Source organism: Kryptolebias marmoratus, linkage group LG22 (assembly GCF_001649575.2).
Source record: "Kryptolebias marmoratus isolate JLee-2015 linkage group LG22, ASM164957v2, whole genome shotgun sequence".
In the NCBI taxonomy this organism is placed as follows: domain Eukaryota; kingdom Metazoa; phylum Chordata; class Actinopteri; order Cyprinodontiformes; family Rivulidae; genus Kryptolebias; species Kryptolebias marmoratus.
Window position 1 is genome coordinate 27,714,933 of NC_051451.1, and position 20,092 is coordinate 27,735,024.

Sequence of the window (20,092 nt, forward strand, 5' to 3'; positions counted from 1 at the left end):
GTGTTTGTTAGTCTGCATGGGTGTGTTCCTCTGTTATGGAAGAGGTTTGGGTTGTGGGAAGGTGGGGGGTGGGGGGTGGGGGGGGGTCTCCACCTGCTGCCACCTGTTCATCTCCTCCATCTTATAAAAGCTGCTGCCCTCCAGGATCTGGGATCACAAACACCTTGGACTCTTCAGGCTCAGGTTCTGAGGTTCAGCTTGGAGAAAATCAGGACTCCGACGCCGAGGAACCTCCCAGGAACCTCCCAGGAACCTCTCGGGAACCTCTCGGGAACCTTGGACCTGACCAGGGGAACTTGTTTATCGACTCGACTCAGCCTGATCTGGTTCCTACCATGAAGTCCTGCCGAAACAGCTGCTCCGACTCCGGGTCCGAGTCCTCGGAGCCGGACTCCAAGACCCCGGAGAAGTACGAGGTAGCCACGAGGCGACGGATGGCAGCCAACGCCAGGGAGAGGAAGAGGATGCAGGGCCTGAACACGGCCTTCGACCGCCTGCGGAAAGTGGTGCCTCAGTGGGGACGGGACAAGAAGCTGTCCAAGTACGAGACCCTGCAGATGGCCCTCAGCTACATCATGGCCCTGAACCGGATCCTGACGGACCCCAGGAGGCCCGCCGCTCCTCACAGGCAGTGGCTGGACCTGCAGTTCGACGTCCAGCCGGACTCCTGCCTCCTGAGGTACGACCACCCGACAGGACCGGAGTTCTCGTACCACTTCGACCCGGTCCACTCGTGAACCGCCGCCGTCTGGACAGTCAGTCATGTTGTTGGACGCAGCGATGTGAAAATGTCCCCCCGTTCCGGGAGACAGTAAATACGTTTGTATTCATTTTGATTTGACCATCGGAGAAGCTCCTGGTGGTTTCTGACTCTATTTCTGTGAAACTTTTATCATCAGTGAACTTTAAGGATGATTTTATGGGATGTTTTCCTGATCGGTTATCGTCTGAATGCTGAGTCAGCACCTTCTGTTTTCCTGTTTAAAGGTTTCTTTCTCGTGGTTTTTTTTTTGTGCATATATCAAAATGTTCAGCTGGATCGGGACGAGTGTCCCCCGACTTTTATTTACTTTTACAATCATTTAAAATAAACATTTAAAGCATTCTTCTCTTTAAAACCTGCTTTAGCATGTCTTCTGCTACCTTTAGCTTTTAGCTATCGTTCCGCTCCTTTTAGCTAATTTTAGCAGCTGTCATGATGTTTTTAGGTTCAGCAGTTTTTACTCCTGACCTGCTTGTTTAAACTTCTTCATTCAGCTGTTTTTCTAGTTTTTATTTAGCTTTTAAAATCGTGAATCGCTCCTCGTGACCAGCTGACATCATGATGTTAGAGCTGAAAAATGGACGTTATTTTCCCACAATCCTCTATTTTGCTTAAATAAATATTTTTATGAAAACCTTTTTTTCTTTCTGCTTTATTTATCTGCTCCACATTATTGTGCAACAACGAACTAAAAGCCGCATTTACTAGTTTTAGCTTAAAAAACCTTTTTATAAACCACTAAGTCACAATATTAAATGTATTTTTTATTCTATTACTTAATAAAATGTGACATTTAAGCTGTTAAAATCAGAGTTTTGTGTTTATTAAACAGGGGATTTTGCAGAGAACTAATAATTCAGAGCAATGTTTGTTTTGTTTGAGTTAAGTTGCTGCTTTTTCCTTTAGTCCAACGTTTCTGCGCCCTGAGATAAGCAGCCAGACGTCACCGGCAGGACAGAAATACCCGCCTGTGTCTCTGAGACGTTTCAGGGAATAAACCAGGATAATGTTTCACTGCTGGGTTACAAGTTGAACTGAAAAGTGATGAAGGGTGGCACAAGCCGCAGCAGCTAAAGCAGGCCTTCAGTAGGGAAATGAACCTCTATTGTGTGATAATCGCTCTGTTCAGAAGCACCGAAGCAGAAAGGACCAAACCCACTCAGCCTGCCTGAAGCAGGACATCTACAGACAGATTCACTTCTAAATAAACCATCCGAAAAGCCTGGATGTCGAGATTTGCTGCTGTATTTGGATTATTTCTGTTTTATTGTGCTGAACTGAAAGAGTAATCATGCAGATGAACGCCACGCAATAAATCAGAAAAGACGCAGTTTAATGTTTTAGTTTTCCTGCTTTTCTATACAGGCGTTCGAGACGAAAAGAGAAGAAGAAACAAACAGAAAGAAGACGGACGGAAACCTGGAAAGTGTGTAACGCAAATGAGGTCGAGACCTTCGGTGACACGACAATTACACTCCTCATTAATTCAGCCACAAGCGAGCAGCTGGTGGCGGAGAACGATAATTGATTTCCTCTCAGGTTGTTGAATCCGCTTTAATCGGCAGTGACACTGAGCTCAGCGTGGAATCAGCTCAAACTAATTAAAATGTCTTTTTGACAGTTAAATATTTAATTATAGCAGATTGTACACAAAAAAACCTTTCACACCTTCATTCTAATAAACTTAAAAATCATTTAAAATATCATAATTCAGACAGTTAGGCTATAAAAAAATAATGAAAAATTAAATTGCTGCTTGAAAACAAAAATGAGTCGAATACTTCAGATAAAACAGTCAAGTACTACCCAGTAAGTACCCTGTAAGTACCTTTTAAGTAACAAGTATATACACAGTAAGTACTCTGTGTTTATCCAGTAAGTACCCAATTAGTACCCTGCAGTTACTCTGTAAATTACTGCCCAGTGCATACTCTGTAAGTACCCAATATTAACCTTTCTAAGTACCTTGTGTGTACTCGGTACATACCTTGTATGCCTGGTACTCATGGGGTACATACGTATATACAGGGTACTTATAAAGTAAGTATCCTGTAAGTATGTACCTTATAAGTGTTTTGTAAGTTCCCATCTGTTCCCAGTAACTAACCTGTAAGTACCCGGTACATAAACCAGTAAGTACCTTGTGTGTACCCAGTACATCCTTTATAAGTATCCTGTATGTACATACCCCATAAGTACCAGGTACATAAAAGGTAAGTACTCTGTAAGAGCTGTATTTATCCAGTAAGTACCAAGTAGGTACTCAGTAAGTACTCAGTAAGTACTCAGTAAGCACCAAGTAAGCACCCAGTAAGTACTCAGTAAGTACTCAGTAAGTACCCAGTAAGCACCCAGTAAGTACCCAGTAAGTACCCAGTAAGTACCCAGTAAGCACCCAGTAAGTACCCAGTAAGTACCCAGTAAGTACCAAGTAAGTACTTAGTAAGCACCCAGTAAGTACCTAGTAAGTACCCAGTAAGTACCTGGTAAGTACCCAGTAAGCACTCAGTAAGGACCCAGTAAGTACTCAGTAAGTACCCAGTAAGCACCCAGTAAGTACCCAGTAAGTACTCAGTAAGCACCAAGTAAGCACCCAGTATGTACTCAGTAAGTACTCAGTAAGTACCTAGTAAGTACCCAGTAAGTACCCAGTAAGCACTCAGTAAGTACCTAGTAAGTACTCAGTAAGTACCTAGTAAGTACCTAGTAAGTACCCAGTAAGTACCTAGTAAGTACCCAGTAAGTACCCAGTAAGTACCCAGTAAGTACCTGGTAAGTACCTGGTAAGTACCCAGTAAGCACTCAGTAAGTACCTAGTAAGTACTCAGTAAGTACCTAGTAAGTACCTAGTAAGTACCCAGTAAGTACCCAGTAAGTACCAAGTAAGTACCAAGTAAGTACCCAGTAAGTACCCAGTAAGTACCTAGTAAGTACCCAGTAAGTACCTAGTAAGTACCTGGTAAGTACCCAGTAAGCACTCAGTAAGTACCTAGTAAGTACCTAGTAAGTACCTAGTAAGTACCAAGTAAGTACCAAGTAAGTACCTAGTAAGTACCCAGTAAGTACCCAGTAAGCACTCAGTAAGTACCTAGTAAGTACTCAGTAAGTACCTAGTAAGTACCAGTAAGCACTCAGTAAGTACCTAGTAAGTACTCAGTAAGTACCTAGTAAGTACCTAGTAAGTACCCAATAAGTACCTAGTAAGTACCCAGTAAGTACCCAGTAAGTACCTAGTAAGTACCTGGTAAGTACCCAGTAAGTACCTGGTAAGTACCCAGTAAGCACTCAGTAAGTACCTAGTAAGTACTCAGTAAGTACCTAGTAAGTACCCAGTAAGTACCCAGTAAGTACCTAGTAAGTGCCTGGTAAGTACCCAGTAAGTACCCAGTAAGTACCCAGTAAGTACCTAGTAAGTGCCTGGTAAGTACCCAGTAAGTACCCAGTAAGTACCCAGCTGTATTTCGTATCACAGTTTATGTTCAGCAGTTATAAAAACGATTTTAACTTCTTACTGAGCAGATTTTGACTTCACACAAGAAAATAATAATTTAGTTCAGCTTATTTTTTGAAATGTTCACTTAAAAAGTTAAGAAGAAGAAATTAGTTAACAAAAAGTTAATGTCAACCAGAGCGAAAGTAAAGAGAAAGTCACATCTGACAAGCTTCTTTAAAGGTTTTATTTCCAGTTAAAGACGTATTTTCATTGCTGCTGCCAAAACATGAAGGCGGGTGATCATGTTTTTGTTCTGTTACCAGAACATCTCATGAACCAATGAGCCAGTTTTACAGATACTGAGCTCAAATTTAGTGTGGTAGTAGCTGAGAGTCATCCCCAACGGACACTCTGAGGGCGACATCTTGCTTCAAAACTCAAAAATATTGACCAAGAAGTGTCCAACCACAACAGGTCAAAAGGATGTTAATGTTCTGATTACATCTATGAGTTACTCAGGACCAGCAGCTCCTCCCTCACACAGCTGAGGTCATTCCTCCTTTAAAGACTCCATCTCTGCTGAGCTCAAACACAGAACCTGGCAGGAGCATGAAGTGTCTGAACAACCGGGCGGAGAGCCACCTGACGGGGCAGGTGGAGTCCGAGGTGGACGGCACGGCGAACGGGGGCTGGGTGAACCACGGCTACCGTGGGTCCCCTCCGCCGCTGCCCCGTGCGGTCAGCACCATCTACAGCCCGAGGCCCCACTTTCAGGGCTCCTCAGACGGAGCGTACAAACTGGACGCCCCGAGGAACCCAGAGGAACCCTCCTCCTCCTCCTCCTCTTCCTCAGACCAGCTTATAACGAAGAAGAGGAGAGGCTGCTGCTCCTTCGTTAAAGGTAGGAACTAAAGGTAGAATGTCAACTGTCAGTTCGAAGAAATTAAGAATTTGATGCTTTCATTTGAGTCAGAACCAAATTTGAGGTTTGCATGACAAACAGCACCAAAAATAACCAAAACTTGTTCCCCCTCCAGGGTTGTGGGGCACAGCGTGGACCGAGAACACCGTCAACAACCGGGAGAAGTTTGTCCGAACCACCCTGCGAGAGTTACTGGTCTACGTCTTGTTCCTGGTGGATGTTTGCCTCTGTAAGTGTTTAAACACATATTTAATACTTTCTATCATCTGTACAAAAGCAAAAATAGGAGCTTAAACTCCTAAACGTTTATTTTGAATTAAAGAAAATAAGCTTCAGTCTTGTTTTTACCAACATATTGAATAAAAAAACACAATAAGACTCTTTATAATCAGTTATTAACGTCTCCTTCTTCCAGTCTTCTGTTCCTAACATCCAACTTTCTATCACCTGCCGCTGAAAGCTGAAGGTGGACGATCATGTTTTTGATTCTGTTTGTTAGCAAAATATCTCCAATTATTTGACAGAGGTAAAGGTAGAATAATAGCGTATGTTAGGGCACTCGGGTATGTTTACGAAACTTTCCTCTTTGCTTTAGTCGTTACCACGGGAACCCCTCCCGTCTCCGCCTGAAGGCCATTGTCCGTCCGAGCATTAGGAGTGAAAGGGACACGAGTCCTGCTCTCTTGCTTTCAGCGATAAGAGCATTTGGTCTTTTGTTGCTTTGTCTCTGAGAGATTCACGTTGTTTGATGAGTCCCTTTACGTCAGGCCGGCACGCTCTCTCTTTAAACAAATTACAGCCCCCTAATCTGGATCCAGGGACACAGACAAAGACAAAGTCTTCAATGCGTGTCCACCTCTCAGGCGGTCTTATCTTGGACTTCTGAATGGAAGAGCTGCGCCTGAGCAAAGCCAGATAGGGACCGATGGCCAGGTGTTAACGGTGTGATTACGTTCTTTCAGTGACGTACGGCATGACGAGCTCAAGCACCTATTATTTCACCAAAGCCATGACAAACCTGTTCGTGACCACCGCCGACGAGAGTGGCGTTACGTTTCAGTCCATTGGCACCATGGAGGACTTCTGGACCGTGAGTCTTCCTCCCGTTTAGTTTCTTCTTTGCTTGCAAATCAAAACTCAAACAAATGACAGACGTCCACTTTCTCTGTTTCTGTCCAGTACGTCCACGGTCCCTTACTGGATGGCCTCTACTGGACAAGATGGTACAACAACCAGTCCCTGGACAGAGGAGACCAATCGTTCATCTACTACGAGAACATGCTGCTGGGTGTTCCCAGGATGAGGCAGATCAAGATCAAGAACAACTCCTGCCAGGTCCATCAGGACTTCAAGAATGAGATCATTGGATGTTTTGATGTCTACAATGACAAGAAAGAGGATGACCTCAGCTTTGGCCTCGTGAATGGGACTGCGTAAGCCACCTGCTGTAAAGTTACCGCAACATAATCAGAAAATATATCAGAAAAAGTTCTTCTTCAGAGCTAGTTGTCTTCTTCTTCTTCTGCAGATGGACCTACCACACAGAGAAAGATATCAAGGGCTCCTCCTACTGGGGCCTGCTGACCACCTACAGCGGAGGGGGGTACTATCAAGACCTCAATCGGACGAAAGAGGACAGCGCCAACATTTTGACAGACCTGATGGACAACCTGTGGCTGGATCGAGGAACCCGAGTCGTCTTTATTGACTTCTCCGTGTACAACGCAAACATCAACATGTTCTGTGTCATCAGGTGAGGGTCGTCACGGACTAGGGGTGTCAAACTCCAGGCCTCAAGGTCCACTGTACTGGAGGTTTTAGGTTTTTCTGCTCCAACACACCTGATTCAAATGGTTTGATTACCTCCTCACCGAGTCATCAAGTTCTCCAGGAGCATGGCAACAAGTCATCCATTTAAAGCAGGTGTTTTAAAGCAAGAAAACGTCTAAAACATGCAGGAGAGCGACCCCCGAGGAATGGAGTTTGACACCTGTGCTTTAGACAGTCGATCGCTGGGCTGCGGCTACTGGAGACCAGTTGGCAAACAGCATTCATGAGGGAGTCTCCAAAATGTCTCGAAATGTTTGCAGGGGTTCTCAGTTTCCTCTCATTGGTTTCAAAAGACTGGCAGTCTCATGTTCAAAAGAGTTGTGGGGCAAATTTTCTTCCAAGATATTTGTCACGGGTGTCTCAAACACGTCTCAAACCCTTTCCAGTTTGGATTCGGGTCGGTTGGTGGCAAACATTAGGCATCCCAGTATTTGATGAGACTATAACAAAAAAATAATTCACCTGTTTTTTGTCTGCAGCCCGTTGAGATCCTGGTTTTACTGACCAGATTTGTGATCCGCTTGTTTTAGGTTGGTGGTTGAATTTCCGGCTACTGGTGGAGCGATCCCTTCCTACCAGATCCGAACGGTGAAGCTGATTCGCTACATCACCACCTGGGATTACTTCATCCTCGGCTGCGAACTGGTCTTCTGTGTGTTCATCCTCTACTACGTCGTGGAGGAGATATTAGAGCTCCAGATACACAAGTTTTCCTATTTTAAAAGCATTTGGAACATACTGGATATCTTAGTCATATTGGTGAGAGAACGAGATTCCAGTCTGTTCTTCTGTTGGATTTCTCTTGATGTCAACAAAAAAAACACAAAATTTTTCTTCTTCTTTTCCAGCTCGCAATTGTCGCCATCATCTTCAATGTTTTTCGAACCGTCAAAGTGGACAACTTGCTTGGCAAGCTATTAGAACAGCCTGAAATCTATGCTGATTTTGAGTTTCTGGCATTCTGGCAAACCCAGTATAACAACATGAATGCAGTGAACTTGTTCTTCGCCTGGATCAAGGTAAAAAAATAATCATCTTTCATCCAAACATATTTCATGACCAGAGTTTATTTACGTCTAGTGCAGTAGACACCAATCATCTGCTATCAAGGTGTCCCACATGGATCTATCCTCGGGACATTATCATTTACTTTAAATATCAATGATTTTCCATTTATATGATCTAACCGTAACACTGTATGCAGATGATATTGTAGTTTATAAACACAGTAACAGTATGACAAGTTTCAAAGGAACTTACACAGTCCAATGTTCATGATAAAGCAGGGTTAAAGCAATGTTTAACCATCTTTAATGTGCCTAAAATGGCATGTTTGATGTTCTCCAAGCCATGCAGCTCCAGTTCAGAACCAGCATTAAGGAGCGACTACGAGTCCAATCTGAATACAAGAATTTCTGACTTGTGATTTATTCTAAAGTTTAATTTAAAGCTCAGATGAAAATGGTTTGTAGGAAAATCAAATTTAACATTTCAAATTTTAGGCTCATGTCTTTAAAAAAAACTACGATGGTCAAAGTCCAATACGACTACTTTAAATAAACACTTAAAGTTTTTGATAAAACATTCTCATCATTAAGTTTGGAAATCATGAATAATCATGTAACTGCTGAAGTTTGTGTGTCTGTTAGTAAAATATCACATTAACCCTTAGATGGATATGAATGAAACTCTCAGAAAGTAATCACAGGACGTCTACAACTGATTACCTTTTGGAGTCAACCCAATTCAAGATGGCAACCACAGCTAATTAACGTTAGCATGGCTGTAACTCAATCCGTTTCATAAACTTTGAGCTGAAACTAAGTGTGGTAGTAGCTGAGAGTGATCTCCAACAGATTGATTAACTGCTGGAGACAAACCTGTTTGTCTGTTAGGAAAATATTTCACAAACCTCTAACCCTCGAAGGAACGTTCTTTTCCTTCGTTCGCAGATTTTTAAGTACATCAGTTTCAACAAAACCATGACGCAGCTGTCCTCCACTCTGGCACGATGCGCCAAAGACATCTTGGGGTTCGCCATCATGTTCTTCATCGTTTTCTTCGCCTACGCTCAGCTTGGATACTTAATCTTTGGAATGGAGGTGGAGTCTTTCAGCACCTTCGTAAAGTGCATGTAAGAGGCATTTAAAACCTGAAATGTCGAACATTTCACCGAGCCGAGCTCCAGTTAACCCGTTTATTTCGCTCCGTGAGTTTCACGCAGTTCCGGATCATCCTTGGAGACTTCGATTATGACGCCATCGATCGTGCAAACCGGGTTCTCGGGCCCATCTACTTTGTCACCTACGTGTTCTTTGTTTTCTTCGTTCTGCTGGTAAGCTGTCCTTCGAATGATACCGGATTTCAGGGATAAATCCGAGCAGTGGAATGACCTCTCCTTTTGAACTCAGAACATGTTCCTGGCGATTATAAACGACACGTATTCAGAGGTGAAGGAGGAACTGTCGTCCCAGAAAGACGAGCTGCAGATCACTGACATCATCAAGCAGGTAAACAGCAGTTCCTGTAAAAACAGGTACGTCCATTAATGATACCTCCGAAACGATTTATGTTTCTCCCAATTCAGAGCTACATGAGGGCGTTCACAAGGCTGAAGCTTAAAAAGGAAAAGATATCAGACGTTCAGAAGGCTCTTCAGTCCGGATCCGGAGAAATCGAGTTCAAGGACTTCAGAGAAACTCTTAAAGAGTAAGAGACGCTTCGAACAAGTGATGGTTTCATCTAAACGTAATGCTCACCAGGCTGATGAATTTGCAGGATGGGACACGCCGATCACGAAATCTCTGCAGCCTTCTCGCAGTTCGACCGCGACGGAAACCAGATTCTGGACGCAGACGAACAGGAGAGGATGAAAATGGAGCTGGAGGAGAAACGGGTACGAAAAGATTGCATCAAAGCATCAACAACTCATTAACTTTTGCAGCTCTGATTCAAAATGGCAGCCGTAGCAAACACAACAGTGGCTTTAACTCAGTCATCTTTACAAACATTGAGCTAAAATTTGGCGTGGTGGTAGCTGAGAGTCATTCACGACTCTCCGAGTGCCAGCAGAGTTCATGACGGCAGCTTTCCTGTTTCCTTCAGGACGCTCTTAACGCTGAGCTGAACAATCTCGGAAAGAATTACGAGGAAAAGGTCCTGGAAAAGTCTCCTGCTGCACCGAACGAGCCGAAAACCTCGTCAAGCCGAACCTTCGTGGATCGGGAACAGTTTCTGAGGTGAGCGACGTTTTCCTACGACTCCTAAAATGTTTTGATTGTGATGGAATAAAATCAGATTTTATATTAACCTTTCATTCATTTTGATTTTAGACTAACCAGACAGGTTCTCCAAATGGAAAACTGTGTAGCCGGCATCACATCCAAAATCGAGCTGATTATGGAAAAACTGGAATTACACGAAAACTCTAAAAGGATTGTGACTAATGTTGATGTAAGTAAAATGACACATCAAGACTATTTTTTATGGGTTTGAAGGGATTAAAATACTCAAAAATGTTTCAAAAAATGCATAAAATGCAGGGGTGCCACCAAAAGGGGGTTCAGGGGGGGCAATGGCCACCTATTTTCATTTTCTGGCCCCCCCACTGGCCCCCCTTGGCCAGACCGCCTCGCCCACCTGAGTGAGCTTTTGTTTTTTGTAAATTTTCAATTTCCTCTCACTTTATGGGATTAATAGAACCTAATAAACATAAAAAATATTGTTTCTGAGCAATAAGTTATTTTTAAAAAATTAAATTTAAATTGATAAAAAAAAACAACCTAAAAGTTAGTCTCCCTGATTAAAAACAAGAGGTCTAAGTTGAACAGAACTAAATATTTTGATGCAGCTCAAATAAAAAGAGGGTTTCAGAAAGTTTTTAATAAATAATAACTTTTAATAAAAGAGGAGATTCAGAAAGTTTAATGGTGATCGGGCTGCTTCCAGTTAGTAATTTAAATAAAAACAAAGTAGTTCCTTTGCTACCATATCCCAGGAATGTATGTTTTAAATACATGTAAATAAATAAAGAGAAGTTCTGTTATGGTTTGTGGTTTTGGTGGCACCCTTTTAAAAACTTTTGGAGACGCCCTCCATTTTACAAACAAAATGCATTCTGGGAAACAGTGAAAACGTTAAACTCAGTCACTCTATCGTTGCTTCTGATTATAACGGTAAACCCAACATGATTTGTTGTTGTTTACTCCCCACCCAGAGCGATAAATCGTCCTCCGATCGTGTCGACAGAACGAAGGCCGGACGGTCGTCCAGGAAACCGGCGGACTGCCCCGACGCCATGTGATCAGAGAAACCGCCGTGGATCATCAGGAAATCACGACGCTTCTCTCCCTTAACGCTAAATAGCCTGAAAAAGTCAAACTTATCATGAAAACCTGTAAATGTTGTAATATTTATGAATCGATCCTCTCATTACAGCTACTCTAGAAGGTTAAAATGTTAAATAAATATATTAGGATTAGAGAATTAATGTAGATAAAAGCTATGCAACATAATCTAATATTACTCGGTGTACTATATATGCCATCTAACCTTGGCCTTGAAAGGGATAATTCAGCCATTTTGAAGTGATGTTCCATGCAGTTGTTTGGTTTTGTCCGCATTATTCGCCATAAGCTGATCAAAAAGCTTTCTGCAACAGGTAAGATATTAAATCTTCGCAACTTTTCCATAGAACCCCACAACAAAAAGCTCAGAATATCCCTTTAAATTTGCCTTGTTTTAGTAGTTTAATTCTAATGAATGTTTCAGCACTTTTACAGGAAAATACCAATCGACAGCTGTCCGTAATAAATGAATAAAATAATAAAAACAGCTGAATCTGAGAGGAAATTCAGGTCAAACACAGAAATAATTTGGAGCTGAAGTAATTATTTATTTATTTATTTTACATTCAGACAAGGCAAACTTTAGCAGCAAAATTTAATAAACACCAGATAAGTTGTTGTATTGTGTAAATGTCTGATAAAAAAAACACTAATCTTTGCAGTAAATCTATGCTTTTCTGTCAAAACTTACATAATTTATTATTATATTTCAATATTATTGTCTAATTATTGCAAAAAGATCCAAATATTTCTCTTTATTTGAAGCAACCTGTTGAGTTTCTCTATTAAATTGAAAACTGATAACATTATTTTTCTTTAAACATTACTTTATGATTAAATTATTCTGACATTAAAGGGCGAAGCCTGAACTACCGGGAGGCAAATAAAGATAAAATCTTACATTGAATACGTTCACTGATCTGTTAAATCCTTTGACTTTGTTTGTGCTGACATCTGGAGGCCGAAGGCTGCAAAAAAACTAAAGAAAAAATATCACTTTTCTGATATTTTTATTGTTATTTCACCAAATTCTGAGAAGATCCGTCCCATTAGATGCTCTACAGAAACCAAACAGAACAAATAAACTTATTCTTGTTGGTTCTCAGCTCCATCACACAGTGTTTGTTGTTTACTAAGACTACTATAATTAAAGTGTGACGATGGACTGAAGCATCGGCATCTTGAGAACGTGACGCCCGCCTGACGGTTCTGCCCAGAACCCACCTCAGATCACAAACAAACAACCATGAAAACACGTCATCTGTTGGGAATCAGCTGAACGCACACACCAGTAAAAACACCGCATTTATCAGGATTAAAAAGCTAAAACTAAAACAAATAACAACCATATTATAATGTCACGAATGTCATGAATTATCAACTCATCTATTCTGGCCTGTCTGCTAATTATTGGACCTCATTTCTGCCTTTTTAAACTCATAATTATGAGGTACTATAAGATAATATGACTTAGTATATCATAATTATGAATTAGTATTTCAAATTTCTGACTTATCACCTCAAATAATGACTTAACATCACATAATTTTGACACAGAGGATCTTTTTTTCAGAGTGGCAGAAATGGGTTTCCATAAACCATGCCACTGATTTGTTTTTGTTTTTTTTATCATTAACTCATTAAAGTGGCTTCACAGAAACACTGCAGGTTGGCTTGTTGAGCCGGTGTCGCATTCAAATCTGTCCCCCACCCAGTTCTTCAGGATTTCCGGTCATCAGGGTGTCTTTATCCCTGGTAAAATGTACAAAAATAGGCTAATAAGAATAGAAATCTCAGGATATACACATCATGAAGGAAAGAGTCAGCTGTATGTATTTGATAAATGTGTGATCTTATATTTTCCTACTAAACACAGGGGTAAATCTTTGATTTTTTTCAAAATTTCATTGCTTAAAACAAAAGGAAAACGGAGCAGCACTGGTGGAGAAACACAATTTTATGGGGGAACTCATTTCGACACAACACCTGTTGGTCGGGGGAACTCATTTCGACACAACACCTGTTGGTCGGGGGAACTCATTTCGACACAACACCTGTTGGTCGGGGGAACTCATCTCGACACAACACCGGTCCGACTTTAACGTGAAGCTAAGTTAAAGCAATCACAGAAAAACTACGTTTATTTACAAGATTTTTGGCTAGCTTTCACCATCCATGTCCGATATTAAAACGATATAGTTGAAATGATTAATTAATAGTTAGATGACGTGTTTATAGGAATAAACATTGATAACAAACAAACACAAACTTTCCGGTTTAAAGCTAGCTAACGGGGCTTAGATTCCGGGAGTGCGCATGCGCGTAACGAACCCAGCGGAAGTCTGAGTAGTCTTAATTTTTAACATTTCTTTAAAAATTAGTAACTTCTCTAACTCACACTTACTTCTCTATGTAATATTTAATAAATATACGAATGAAACAATCAGTTTAGCTCTGCCACTTTTTTTAAAGCAAAGAAGTTTTCGTCTGGGGCTTTTAATTTGAAGGGGAATAGAAAGGGTGCACTTGTTTAACAACGGGGTGTGACGGCGCTGGGCGGTGGCTTGAACTTGGAGGACATTTCTGGAAGTGTACCTAGGAAACGCTCCAATGTAAACATGGTTTGAATTACACATTCAAGTTTGTTTACCAACTTCTCCTATTTTGCTATTTTATTCTAACCGTTCAGAGATTTAAATAAATAAAAATAAATAAAAACAAACATCCACAGATGTAATTAGTCTGTATAAGCTTTTATAAACTGATCCAGCATTATATGAATAATTTATACGCTCTGGTAATGTTCAAGAATCAATGTTAAATATAACTTTATTATCCCCAAACAGCAATTAGGTTCAGTATTGTGTAAAACAAGCTTTAAATTTTCCTTTTCTGTTTAAAAATTAATGATTTGAGGGACACGTATAAGTCACTGGGGCGTGTTTCCTGTTCAATAACGGTATCAAAGATTTGTAACTCCATTTCTCAGACAGGGACAACAACACAAACAATATCGTTTTTGTACTGTTTTTATTGTTTGTAATAATTATGGGTCAAAATATGCCGTTAGCAGCTACTTCTAAATCTAAGTTGGTTTCCGGAGAATGTCTAAGGAACACTGGGTGTTTAATGACCCACAGTGGGGGTCCGGACCAGCATTTTGGAACCACTCCTAGAAAAAGCAGTGTAGGATTTTCAGAGGTACTTGTTATTCCAGCATTTAATTAGCAACTCCCTGTAAAAAAAACAACAACAAAATAATAATAAATATTAATAATAATACAAGGAATAAATAATTACCACAAAGGAATGCATATTTCCCGCCAGAGTTTTCAGCTAACATCATCGTCTTGAGTCCGATAAGTAAGATCAGTTAGCTGTGGTGGCCATCTTGATCAGTTGTAATTGTTTTATTGAAATCTGCCCACTGGTCCATGAGATATTTTGCTAATAGTGGTGACACGGTTGATCCCAGCAGTTTCAAACTAAGATCTCTAGGTGGTCTGTTAGCACGTTAATTTGAAACTCCACGTCTGTACGAGTAACTGAGTTTATGCCACTTTTTTTGGTGCGTTTTCCAAGGTCAGTTGGATGTAGCGGCCATCTTGAACTTCAATCCAGTAATTACAGGCTGTTAGCGTTCATAGTATGTGTTAGGGATGACTCTCAGCTACTACCACACCAGGATTTAACTCTAAATAAACAAATTTGAGAGAGTTAAAACTACTGTTTTTGGGGGTGGCTAAGTTTGATCATCTATGGCGGCCATCTTGACCAGTTGTAATGGCTCTGTTAGTGATCAGAGTATGTGTTAGGGATGACTCTCAGCTACTACCACACCAGGATTAAGCTCAAAATAAACAGTACTGAGTGAGTTATAACCACTGTTTTATTGGTTTAATCGTGTGTGGTGGCCATCTTGGTCAGTTGTACTTCTTCATCCTGAGTGTTTTTATAGTCCGCCCACTGGTTCATGAGATATTTTGCTAACAGACAAATTTCGATGCAGTAGTTAAAGGCTGTTAGCGCTCATAGTATGTGTTAGAGATGACTCTCAGCTACTACCACACCAGGATTAAGCTCAAAATAAACAGAACTGAATGAGTTGTAACCACTGTTTTATTGGGTGATCTTCTGTGGCAGCCATCTTGAATCAGGTCGATCAGTTTTATTGACAACAGACTAACAGACACAGACACTGTCGCCCGCCGTAATAACAGACACAGACACTGTCGCCCGCCGTGATAACAGACGAACAGGCACACTATCGCCCGCTGGTACCGGAGTCCCGGTGTGTCTGAGGGTGCTCTGCGCCACGGCGAGCAGCAGGAAGCCGCGCCGCTGCCCGCCGCCCCCGGCCCGGCCCGGCGCTCTCCCGGCTATTTCGAGAAACTTCCAGCCCACTTCCTGACGTCACCCGCGGGGGACTCTTTAAAGGGACCGTCGCCCGTATAAAATGTCCCAGAGTCCGTCATGAACGCCGTGAGGACCCGCACACCGACACCTGCCATGGCGAATAACGACAGCGAGCCGCTCCCGCTCGGCTGGGAGGTGAAGATCGACCCGCACACCGGCTGGCCCTTCTTCGTGGATCACAACAACCGGACGACGACCTGGAACGACCCCAGACACGACACGAAGAAGGTAAACAAAATAAACAAATAAAACAAATAATTAAAAAGCGGTCAGATAAAGTTGTTTTCGCCGACTGTGAATCCGCGTTAAGCTAGTTTTCTCATATTTTTAGTTAGCTGGCGGAGCTAACATGCTAACATCACGGTTCTATATTAGTCCGGCTGATCCGTCGGGGCCTGCTTTCAGCGCCACCTCCCCCTCACAGGCGGGTCAGGAGCCGAACAGAACCGCTGATCAGCCCCGTTATGTGCCCATGTCACCGTGTGCCACTATTATTACCCGATGACTCAACTCTGCAGCATGCGGAGCCGCTTTCTGGGCGCAAACACCGCGTCGCCACAGCTCACGTTAAACTTTTTTCCCATACATGGATCGCCCTGGCTGCTGTCCCCCTGTCTTTTTTTTGTTGTTGTTGTTTCTCCGGCCTGTGAAACTGATATTTAAAGACCAGCTGTATAATGTGCGGAAATTATACGTGTGTGCAGTGAAAAGTCGTGGGCTGAAGTGAGCTTCACAGCCTCCCAGGCTGTCTCCTCTCAGGGACAGACGCTGTTTTCCAAAGTTAGTGTCCTGAGGAATCTGCTGGAAAGACTCAGCTGTTGGGAGATAACATTTGGAGCTGGCAGCACTGCAGAGTCCCCTACAGGCAGAGGGCAAAAGGTCACTTTCGGCTATTTCACAACTTTTGTGTCAGAGGAGAAATACCACAGGTTTACGTATTAATGCAGAGCTGGTAACTTGGTTGCTATTGATGGATGTGAGGTCACCTCGCAGTTATGCCTCTGGATGCTGAACTGTTGGACCTGTTGCTTGAAACTCGCAGGGCGGTCGTCAGCTGGTGTCTCCTTACCATCGCCGAAGAAATGAAGCACCTTTTGTGTGTTGGCTCATGGAAAAACAAACAAACAAACAAACAACATATTTCTTTGTGTGTTCCCTGTGGGTTGAAATCAAATCTGACCCCGTTTGGTTGCGGACGCCGTTCTGTTTCAGAGCTATTTATGGGACGTCGCTAAGGGTCGGTGACTTCTAAAGCTACAAACATAACCCCACCACCTATTTTTAATCAAAACAAATGATCCCAGACTGTTCCTTCAATAAAAGTCCTTCAAATGAATCAAACAAGTTCTACGTAACTGAAGGAAATGTTTAAATATTCAACCTGTTTTAGTTTAAAACAGACATTACTATTGAAGGAATGGTAAGAATTTGTGCCGCCATCTTGGTAGGTGCTACCATGGTTGTGGCTTTGACATGTAAACCCTACAGAATGAGACACGTAGCACCTACCAAGATGGCGGCCATGCATCTCCTTTATCACTGTCGCCTTCATCATTATTTCAGTGTTTTTCTGATAGCCTGATGTTGTTTTACTTCTGGTTCTGTTTTTTTTATTCCTGTTGTTGATTGTTTCTGTAAATTTGTGTGTAAATATTCTTACACAAAGATGAGGGCGGTAATTGTCAAATATTTGAAGCCTGAATTAAATGAGCGAATTCGAAGAATTAATGCAGGTTGTGTCATCGCCTCCTAAAAACAACAAAACAAAGAAAACAACTCTGGGGAATCCGGGGTCTGCTGTAGTAGTTTTATTTTGAAAGGATTATGAAGTTGCTGTCAGAAAACAACCTCAACTTGAAATATTCAAAGAAAAATTACCAACAAACTTTCAAAACAAAAACAAATGCCTAATGTTTGACCAGAACAGCGATAACTTCCTCAGCATACGATGATCGTAGTTTTAAAGCTGTCGGGATTAACCGCCGTCTACTGTTTGCTTTTCAGAGCCGAGAAGTTTCATCGAATGGGCCCAGCGTACCGACAGAACCCAGCCCTCAGGAGGCTCGGAAGTCCTTCGTTAGGGAGATGAAGCACCCAATCCTTCGTCCCGGTTATATTCCCATCCCGATTATCCACGAGGGGGCCGAGATGAGGCAGCAGCAGCCGTGTTACTCCTACATCCAGCCGGTCGCGGCGCAGAACGCCCGGACGGACGCGCAGACGGTGCCTCAGGCCTCGGGGATCCATCACAGCAGACCCAGATCACCGTTACACGGACCTTCTGACAGCTGCTCCCCTGAGCCGGGAAAGGCTGGCTCGCCCGTGACCCAAACAACAGAGGTACCGAGCTGAACGACGACTGGAATCTGTCACAAACGAGCTAAAATTAGCAAAACTGTAGCTAAATTTAACTTAAGAGATGATGCAGCTAGAATCAACCAAAAAAGCAGGATTTTAATCAAACAGCTCATTAGTTATTGGACTTTAGCCAACACAAAAGGTTGAGGAAACTCCAGTTGTTTCGTGGGATTGTGGGTAATGTTGTTTTTAAGGCTTGACTACAACTCTGTTCTCAGTCTGAAACTCGGGCGGTGGGCGATATGCATTCCTTCAAGGAACGTTAGGTCTTTAATTACTGTATAATAAACACTCTGCTTTGAAAGCTAACTTCCTCTGTCCTTTTCCAGGTTTACACCGTCCCCCACCACCCGATGTCCCGGCCCAGGAGTACTGGCCTCCAGCCTGGTTACATCTCCATCCCGGTGATCCACGAGGGCGGAGGGAGCCAACCACAGCCTCAGTTAAATCCCTCCGTCTACTCCCAACGTGTTCCCTACGCCGACAGCCCGCAGCCTTTTCACTGCCATCAGACAGAGGAGTGGCCCAGCTACCTCCCCAGAGAACGGGCGTCTCCGACAGCGTTCCCCCAGCACCGCGACGCCGCGCCCGTTCACCTCGCGCATCACGTTCGGAGTCACTCGCCCATTAGAATGCAGGTGATGGGAGAGCGACCACAGGTAAGCTCCTGTTCTTGTGTTTGTAATTTTGACTGGGAGACGAGGTGATGAAATGTCTCGAAGCGTTATTACTTCAATCTGATCTCTGATATCTGCTGGTCTCAAACACAGAATTCAAAGAAAATTTAGCCTTTTTTTCTCGCAATTTTGAGTCCCTAGCTAGTCTCGGATCCCACCCTGAGGGGTTTAAAAAGGTTTGATGCGCTTGTCAGTTTAATGTGAAGTTTCGCTGATCACAACTTTTCTTTTTTTATAACTTGAAGGCTGCACAGCGTGTCCTCTCTCGAGAGTCGCCCCAGAAAATGGAGCAGGAGCAGCAGAGCATGCAGCAGAAACCCGAGAACACGCCGGCTGCTCCGATGCCGCACGCAGAGCCTGATGTCCTAAAGCTCCAGCAGCCACAGCAGCTCCAGCAGCTCCAGCAGGCACCACCTCAGACGCCTCAGCAGCAGGAACCTTCACAGCAGCAGAAGCCACAAAAGCCAGAGCCACCGCAGCACCATGTGGCAGATCTCACAGTCCAAATACCTCCAAAACCAGAGCCCCAGGAAGCGCCCTCAGAGGCATCGCCTGCAGAGGCTGAGCAGGCGGCTCAGGGCGCCGTCCACCCGGGCCTGGCTAAGGTGCAGCAGATAGTCGAGAGGGTGGCCAAACTGGAGCAGGAGGTGAAAAGCTTCGCCGGAAAGAAAAACGATAAGAAGTACTTGTTGCTGGAGGAGCTGTTGACCAAAGAGCTCCTGGCGCTGGACTCCGTCGACCCCGAGGGCCGAGCCGACGTGCGGCAGGCGAGGCGGGACGGGGTCCGGCGCGTGCAGACCATTCTGGAAGCGCTCGAGCAGCTGGAGGAGCAGCCCGCCATGATGGAGAGGAAAGGCGAGGGCGGCGTCATCACCAATGAGAACACTAAGATGGCGAAGGAGATCTAATGACCTCACGATGAAGAGGAGCGATGGATTACCTGCTGTATATTTCACAGTGAATGAGCTGCGACTCGTCCTCCTCTGCATACAGTTTTTGTGGACGTTGCATGCATTAATTACAAGTGTTGGTGCGTCCATTCAGCACATAATTAATGATAGCTCAGTGGTATCGTTCAAGCCATTGTTATTGCCTTCTATGTTGTGCCAATGTCTCTACAAAAAGAGCGCAGTCATGAGGAAGATGTTGACAACAGCTGCAGGGCAAGTTCGAAAAAAGAGGCCTTTATTAATAAATGAAAGAGAAATACAAGTATTTTCCTAAAAGATGTTATTTGTAGTTGCCTTATATCTGATTAAATATTGTATGAAGCTTTTCTTTATCCGGTCAGCACATCATTTAGTACTCCAGCGCAAACTTTGGGGGGGAAAACCAGCCGGGGGGGGG

General features: G+C 43.1%; 3 protein-coding genes across 3 annotated transcripts; all 3 read left to right on the plus strand.

Annotated features, from left to right (window-relative positions):
- The first annotated feature begins 95 nt into the window (after window positions 1-95).
- On the plus strand, window positions 96-1,500 carry atoh7 (atonal bHLH transcription factor 7). The gene has a single exon (XM_017424249.3). The coding sequence runs from the start codon at window positions 336-338 to the stop codon at window positions 735-737; it is 402 nt and encodes a 133-aa protein (XP_017279738.1). The 5' UTR covers window positions 96-335; the 3' UTR covers window positions 738-1,500.
- Window positions 1,501-4,458: 2,958 nt separating this feature from the next.
- On the plus strand, window positions 4,459-12,865 carry pkd2l1 (polycystic kidney disease 2-like 1). Its single transcript, XM_017424364.3, has 15 exons — window positions 4,459-5,097; window positions 5,234-5,347; window positions 6,081-6,208; window positions 6,298-6,551; window positions 6,647-6,871; window positions 7,479-7,707; window positions 7,797-7,967; window positions 8,901-9,082; window positions 9,163-9,283; window positions 9,360-9,458; window positions 9,536-9,657; window positions 9,727-9,844; window positions 10,054-10,187; window positions 10,281-10,401; window positions 11,165-12,865. The coding sequence occupies exons 1-15, from the start codon at window positions 4,806-4,808 to the stop codon at window positions 11,249-11,251; spliced, it is 2,397 nt and encodes a 798-aa protein (XP_017279853.1). The 5' UTR covers window positions 4,459-4,805; the 3' UTR covers window positions 11,252-12,865.
- Window positions 12,866-15,402: 2,537 nt separating this feature from the next.
- On the plus strand, window positions 15,403-20,022 carry bag3 (BCL2 associated athanogene 3). The gene is made up of 4 exons (XM_017424365.3): window positions 15,403-15,938; window positions 17,715-18,050; window positions 18,398-18,727; window positions 18,991-20,022. The coding sequence occupies exons 1-4, from the start codon at window positions 15,768-15,770 to the stop codon at window positions 19,651-19,653; spliced, it is 1,500 nt and encodes a 499-aa protein (XP_017279854.1). The 5' UTR covers window positions 15,403-15,767; the 3' UTR covers window positions 19,654-20,022.
- The last annotated feature ends 70 nt before the right edge of the window (window positions 20,023-20,092 follow it).

Coding starts and splice junctions, on each gene's coding strand:
- pkd2l1 (XM_017424364.3), top strand. CDS start 4,806: ATGAAGTGTCTGAACAACCGGGCGGAGAGCCACCTGACGGGGCAGGTG. Junction 7,968..8,900: donor TGTTCTTCGCCTGGATCAAG/GTAAAAAAATAA, acceptor CTTCGTTCGCAG/ATTTTTAAGTACATCAGTTT. Junction 9,284..9,359: donor TTGTTTTCTTCGTTCTGCTG/GTAAGCTGTCCT, acceptor TTTTGAACTCAG/AACATGTTCCTGGCGATTAT.
- atoh7 (XM_017424249.3), top strand. CDS start 336: ATGAAGTCCTGCCGAAACAGCTGCTCCGACTCCGGGTCCGAGTCCTCG.
- bag3 (XM_017424365.3), top strand. CDS start 15,768: ATGAACGCCGTGAGGACCCGCACACCGACACCTGCCATGGCGAATAAC. Junction 18,051..18,397: donor CCGTGACCCAAACAACAGAG/GTACCGAGCTGA, acceptor GTCCTTTTCCAG/GTTTACACCGTCCCCCACCA. Junction 18,728..18,990: donor TGATGGGAGAGCGACCACAG/GTAAGCTCCTGT, acceptor TATAACTTGAAG/GCTGCACAGCGTGTCCTCTC.